Here is a 6555-nt window from a genome sequence, read left to right as displayed (position 1 = left end):
GCCGTCGGTGATGCCAAGGTGAGCTTTCTCTGAATCCTTATCCCCCCTTTGCTCTTGATCTCTATCACTCTCTCTCTTTCTGCACATCAATGCAAGTTCTTGTATGCCTTTGGGCTTTGGTGAAACATAGGTGACCAACAAGGAAGCCGAGGCAAACTTCTCACCTCCTATCAGGTTATTATAATTCCAGTATGCATCTACGTATAAGCTAATTAGCACTGTATTTGTAGGGCTCCATTGTAAGTCAAATAAATGTGTAGTGTGACATACTGGTTGAATTGTCCATTTTGTATTTGGAATGAGGTTTAAGATTCAGTATGGGAATGAAGATGTTAATGAGAGGTCTGTCTGTTTAAACTCAACTAAAATTCAGTTTTGTACAATGTTTACTAAGTTTTACCTCCTGTTTTGTAGGCGATCTGGAATGATTAAAGGTATTAATGAAGTGGACCCTATTAGGGTGGTTTGGTTCAAAGTGGAAAAGCCTGTTGGTAGGTGAAATTCACAACGCCATTATCTTCGGGCTGCCTTGCAGTATTTTAGATAACTATATTTTTCTGGACCTTTTATATTGCGTGACCATGAATCTGACTCAAAATGCTCCCGTTGAGGCTTAAAACACTTGAAAATGTTCGCAATGTGCTAAGACCCACCCTCACATCTAGGTTATTCACGCTTAAAGTGGGACTTGCCAATCCACCTTACGTCCTTACCGAAAGAGTGTCTACACATAGCCTGAAATGCAGTTCTTAAGATTTTAAGTCTGCGTATTCTTTTATAAAGATTTTATCCTTCAGGTAGGGGTACTTTCTAAAACATAGAATGGTGATGAAAATGCCTTCTTAGAAAATGAATTGATGCCTTAAGAGTTAGTAATGGAATGGTATGTCCTAATTTGCTCTAGCTATAGAATCACTAAAGATGCATTAAGAGTTGTACCTTTTTATCAAGCATGAATTGCTCATTATGTTTATCTTAGTCCTGAGATGGACCTTGCTCATGATGTGTTTTTTTACTTGATAATCTTCAGATTTCTAATTCATAGCTCTGTGTAGTGGTGTTGTATAATGTATATATACTTCCCAATGGAAGATCACTGTTTTAATTTCTTTTTTAAAACAATTATGAGTGAGTTGCTTTCTGTCTGTTTACTAAACTCACCTCCATGATTGTTTCCGTACATGCAGATACCCTTTTTTGGTCATTGTAGACATATACTGTTGTAACAATGCATGTTAGCTATAGATTTCATATGATTCTTGTTATAAATCTTGACTGAATCGAGATATCTTCTCTAGGAAAATCGTTTTTCAACTTCCTGGGCCAGTGTTTCTCAACTTCTTTTGAAGCATGCCTTTTGTTTCTGTCAGTCAATGTCAGAAAATGTCGCCGCTGGCCGGCGTGGTCGTGGACGAGGAAGCTCCTCCCCCTTCCCTTGCTCGCTGCCGGCCGTAGCAGAGCAAGCATCTCATTTTCCTTCCTGCTCTTCTAACTCCGCACTCATCAGGCTTGGGGCTTGACTTTCTTTGATTTAGCACCATCTCACGCTCTTCCGGTGACTGGTGACAATGAGACGCCATCGAATGCACCATGGTGTGTTTCTGGGATGAGAATCCCAACGGCGGTACAACAAACTGATCCTAGAGCAGCGAAAATAACATAGACAGTGAATCAAGGTCAATATTTCCTATTGGAGAGATTGCAATGTATTTTTACAGTCAGCAAGCAGTTCCTGGGAGTAGCAAAAAACATGCTTAATAGCCCTGAAGTAACATCAGATTACTAACTAAAGTGCACTACCGCTGGCAACTAGGAGTAGATTTTAGATGACAACACAGTTCAATTCTGTTTACCAGTCTGCACCTCATGAATACAGCGCAATTAACGCTTTCCCCCCAAGAAATAGCACTACTGTTGAGAGAGCCATTACTCAAAAATATCACAGTTGTTAAACAAACTATTTTATATCGTGTTTGTCTTGCAATCCCTGCTCAAGCCTTCATATTGCATAAATGCGTAAACACCGAGTTTGGGTATTCCCAGAGGTAGGCAGCCAAATACTTTGCCACAAATTTGGATACTCTGAATAGGCCTAAATGTGTGACATAACAAAACTTCACAGATCAGAGTTACGCCTTCTTCATCACAAGAAGAGGCAAACTCATATGACTCGGAGACCACAGGCTTGTTATTTTAATTTAGAACGTGACATCAAACATCAGGCAACAATAAAATGGATGAATTTTCTGCATTTTGAAAAAAAAGGCAGGTTGGGGCAATGACATTCTGTCAGCTATGAGAGAATACCACCTTGCTTTTTTGTACGAAGTTCCAAGTAATACTGTATCGATCCTCAGCCCAACATCTCAGGAGGCTGGTACTTTACCGGAAGCAATTTTACGTGCTCCCTTAATTTCCCTTTCCTTGAGAAGAGAGATACTATTAACGAAATCGTTGAAGCTTCAACTGACAGCTGTTTAGCATCAAGTTTAGCGAGATAAGTCACAGCCTTTACAACTTCACCATTCTTCAGAAATACCCTGACCACTTGATTTAGCAGCCTGGAGTCAGGAGCACAGCCAGCCTTCTCCATTGCTAAAAACATATCATCAGCATCTGCCAGCAACCCTTCTTTTATGAAATTCGTCATCATTAAACTGTAAGTCACAACAGAAGGCACCAACCCAATGGCTGATATAGTAGCAAACAAATCCTTGGCCTCTTCAATTCTCCTAGTTTTAAACATTGCAGAAATCATGGTACTGAATGTTATGACATCAATCTTCACGTTCGTTGCACGTAATTTCTTGAACAGCTCTATTGCTTCATCAGTGCAATTGTTTTTGCAAAGTCCATTAAGAACTATGTTGTATGTGTCAATGCCCACTGGTATGCCACTTTCGCTCATCGTACGGAATTTTTCCTTTGCAGAAACTGTTCTCCCGGAGCGAAACAGCCCATCAAGTATAATGTTGTACATAATAGTCGTGGGCTTAACCCTGCTGAGTGACATTTCCATGAAAAGACTCAATCCAGCGGCGATCCTTCCAATTTTACAGTAGCCATTAAGAAGTATACCGTATGTAAAAGCATCAGGTTGGAGGCCAGCAGACTTCATAGCATCAAGTACTCTCAGTGCTTCCTCCACTTTGCCAACAAGGCAATATCCATCCATCAGTGAATTGTACATAATCACATCAGGCCGCTGACCAATACCTACAATGAAGTCAAACATATCCTGTGCCTCCTTCACCTTTCCTTCTTTGCACAGGTCGTTTATTACAGGTTAGAAGAACACACTGTTAGAACAGGGACCTCTAGTAACTGCTTCAGAAATCAATTCCTTGGCTTTCACAAAATCACCATGAGAGCAAGAACCCAGAACCAGGCATTGGTAAACAGCTTTGTTAGGTGAAACTCCTTGATTGACCATCTGATTAAATTTGTCCAGAGCAGCATCCATCCTACCCATTTTGCAAAGTGAATCCATTATGATTTGATAGCCAAATACATCCGGGTTTACTCCTTGTTGCCTCATTACTTCGAACATGTGCATAGCCTCATCCATCAGTCCACGTTTAGCATATGCATTAATCAATGTTGAAAACACGGTGATCAGGTAGAATACCATTCTGTAGCATCGAATTGAAGAGACAAGTCATATCATCGAAGCATCCTTCTTTCGCATACCCGTTAAGCATAGTAGAATAGGAGAAAATATCAGGTTTTTGGCCCTTTGCAGCCATGGAGTCAAAAATATCTCTAGCATCCTTTGTCCTTCTATGCTTGCAAAGTGAATCCATAAATGAGTTCCACATGACGGTATCTGGTAGAGCACCAAGCCTTATCATTTTCTTGAATAACCTAACTGCCTCCTTCCACTGACCCGAAGCGGAATATCCATGTATCAGGCTAGTATATGTCCTGATGTTGGGTCCAATGCCTTGATCAACCATTTGCCGAAGGACCACTTCTGCCTTGTCCATGGCTCCGCACTTGCTTAGTGCATCGATAATTGAGGTGTAGATGGCCACATTAGGTTGAACTCCCAGTTGGATCATCTCATGGAAGAGATTGCACGCTTTGTCTACTTCACCTTCTTTAAAGCAGCCGTTGATTACAATGCTGTAGGAGAAGACATCAGGCGCACAGTCCAGTTCAGGCATCCGGTGGAGCAGCAGATCCAATGCCTCATTTGAGCGCTTGGCCTTGCAAAGCCCCTTGAGGAGATTGCTGAAGGAGATGACCTCCAAGCGCAACCCCAACCTGATGAGGCGACCGAAGAAGGCAACCACCAAGTCCGGGCGGCCTGCGCGGCAGCAGCAGTCCATGAGGATGGAATAGGTACAGAGCGTGGGCGACACCACCCGTGCACCAGCGCCTTGGGACATGCGGTTGAAGAGGGCAATGGCAAGGCCGGGGCCATCGCTGCAGGCAGATGAGGGCGGAGCACGGGCTAGTGCGGCAAGAAAGTTGTTCAGCCCGCGTTCCGGGACGGCGGCGGCTTGGCCTAGCAATTCGTCGAACAGGTGGTGCGCGTCCTGCCGACTTAGCGTTCCCTCGCGGACGCGCTCCGTGGCGGCAGCCAAGGCGGCGAGGGGGGCTCGGCGCTCTCGTGAAGGAGCCTTGAAGGAGGAGGTGGAGAGGGAGGACAGGCGGGCGGTTGGCATTGCTGGCCGATTCCAGCCGAGCTCGACTCGCCCTCTGGGGTGGTGCGTGCGTCCGCTGAAGAGGCGCACCGCGATCGAGTGGCGTCGCCTGCGACGCTCGGCGCGCGCGCGCGCAGCAACCAGCGCCGCCGCCTCCGCCGCCGCGGGTTGCAATCGATGCCGAACGCGCTCAGCAGAGGCGACGAATAGGAGGCCCTGGCGCCCGAGCGGAAAGCGGGGGAGGAGCAGCGCACCTCCGTCGACGAGGAAGGGAACGCAGGAGGCAGGACCCGTGGGCCTGCCCGCCGGCGAGCCGCCTCGAACGCGGCTGACCGGAGAGGGGTGAGAGATAGCCGGACGGAGGAGTTGGGATGCCGCCGCAGCGCCGGGGGCGTGTGCTTGGGGTGTCGGGTGGGCGCTACAAGGGCACTTCATGATTTTTATCTCTCCGTAGCTATAGAGGAAATGGGCGCACGAAACCGGGATCCCGTAAAAAAATTAGGATGGACGATTTTGGGATCTATTCTGGCCGGCAAATTGGCGGTTATTTTACCGGATGGCCATGTTTGCAGAATCTGCTAGAGATGATTTAATGCTCGATGGCTGCTTACAGCCTTGCACTCATAAGGTGAGCTGCACTATTCAAACTATGCTGCTATCTACACCCTCTCTGTCGCTCCCCGCGAGCGGCCCAGGAGAATCTGGGCGCCCCCGCAAACTACCCCACCACTCCACCCCTCCCCCTCGCCGCCACCGGAGGGCGTCGCCGGGAAAAACCCGCGCGGTGTCGACGGCGGCGGGCCCTTCTCTCCCTCTCACGAGGAGCTCGGGCGACGCGAGGCAGCTCAGCCAAGCAAAGGTGTGGCGAGCATCATCGGGCTAATGGCGGCATCCGTGCGTGCAAAGGCGCGGAGGGAGCGTGCGAGCACGGTGTGGAGCGCGCAGATCTGACAAGGATGGCGCGGTGAGAGTCCGCCGCGCAGATCTAGGCCCATGGCCTGCCAGTGTGGCGGCAAGGGGCGCCCTCGCTTGAGCGCCTGCATGGGGCGGCGCGGGTGTGCGGATGCGCGCATGCGGCGAGGATGGTTTGCGGTTGGGGTTCGCATGCTCTGTGGTTGTGCGTCCATGGCGGCGCGGATCTTGGGCCGACGACGGGGGTGGTCTCCCTGGGCTGCTTTGCAATAAGGTTGGTGTTGCGGCGGCACCATGTGACAATGCGGCTCCTTGGAGCGCAAGTCACAGCGTCCTGCGAAGGCGGCATGGGAGCATCGCATGGCTTCACCGGCGGCAGGCTTCGGTCTACTGGGGGTGCGGCTCTGGCTGGCCACATGACGTCGTCTTCTCCATGCGGTGTGGCTCCGACAGTTCGCAGGACGCCAAGGCAGCAAGGCGGAGGCTTCGATCTGGGAGCTCTCTGTTGCAGGTTGTGGGCGAGTGGAGGCAGGCGGTCTAGCTGGTTTGGTTGGGGCTTCGGATGACAAAACCAGACGAATACTTGACTATGGTCACGGTCGGAGCCGACAACGGCGGGGTCCGAGGGCGTTGCGACCTTGTTGAAGGTGTTGTCATGGTGTGGTGTCTCCCCTACCAATCCTTCTTCAAAGGAAACCTCGTATCCTATTCTGGATCGAATGATGGCGGCACCCTTGTGTCGTGCCCCTCTTGAGGACTTCGTTTTTTGAGGAGGGGCCAGTTGGAGGGACTAGTGGCGGGTCTGATGTGGCGAGGGTGATTTTTGGGCGGTCATGGGGGTGACAGGTGAAGATGTTGGTGTGTGTTGGCATCGAGGCTGCTGTGGTGACAATGAGCGATGTCGGGGACATGGCAATGGTTGAGGTAGTCGGCTCTTCTTCGGCGTGTTCGTGGGATTGCCTCGGCTTGTTTGTTGCACTGAAGTCGAAGTTGC

At 49.1% G+C, this 6555-nt stretch overlaps 1 protein-coding gene across 1 annotated transcript; it reads right to left on the bottom strand.

Annotated features, from left to right (window-relative positions):
• Window positions 1–1207: 1207 nt before the first annotated feature.
• Window positions 1208–5084, bottom strand: LOC123055032 (protein Rf1, mitochondrial). Its single transcript, XM_044478938.1, has 2 exons — window positions 2311–5084; window positions 1208–1640 (listed from the first exon to the last, which is right to left on the bottom strand). The coding sequence occupies exon 1, from the start codon at window positions 5082–5084 to the stop codon at window positions 3591–3593; it is 1494 nt and encodes a 497-aa protein (XP_044334873.1). The 3' UTR covers window positions 1208–1640; window positions 2311–3590.
• Between the last annotated feature and the right edge of the window lie 1471 nt (window positions 5085–6555).

Source organism: Triticum aestivum, chromosome 2D (assembly GCF_018294505.1).
Source record: "Triticum aestivum cultivar Chinese Spring chromosome 2D, IWGSC CS RefSeq v2.1, whole genome shotgun sequence".
Taxonomy (NCBI): Eukaryota; Viridiplantae; Streptophyta; class Magnoliopsida; order Poales; family Poaceae; genus Triticum; species Triticum aestivum.
This window is presented reverse-complemented; position numbering and strand designations above follow the sequence as displayed.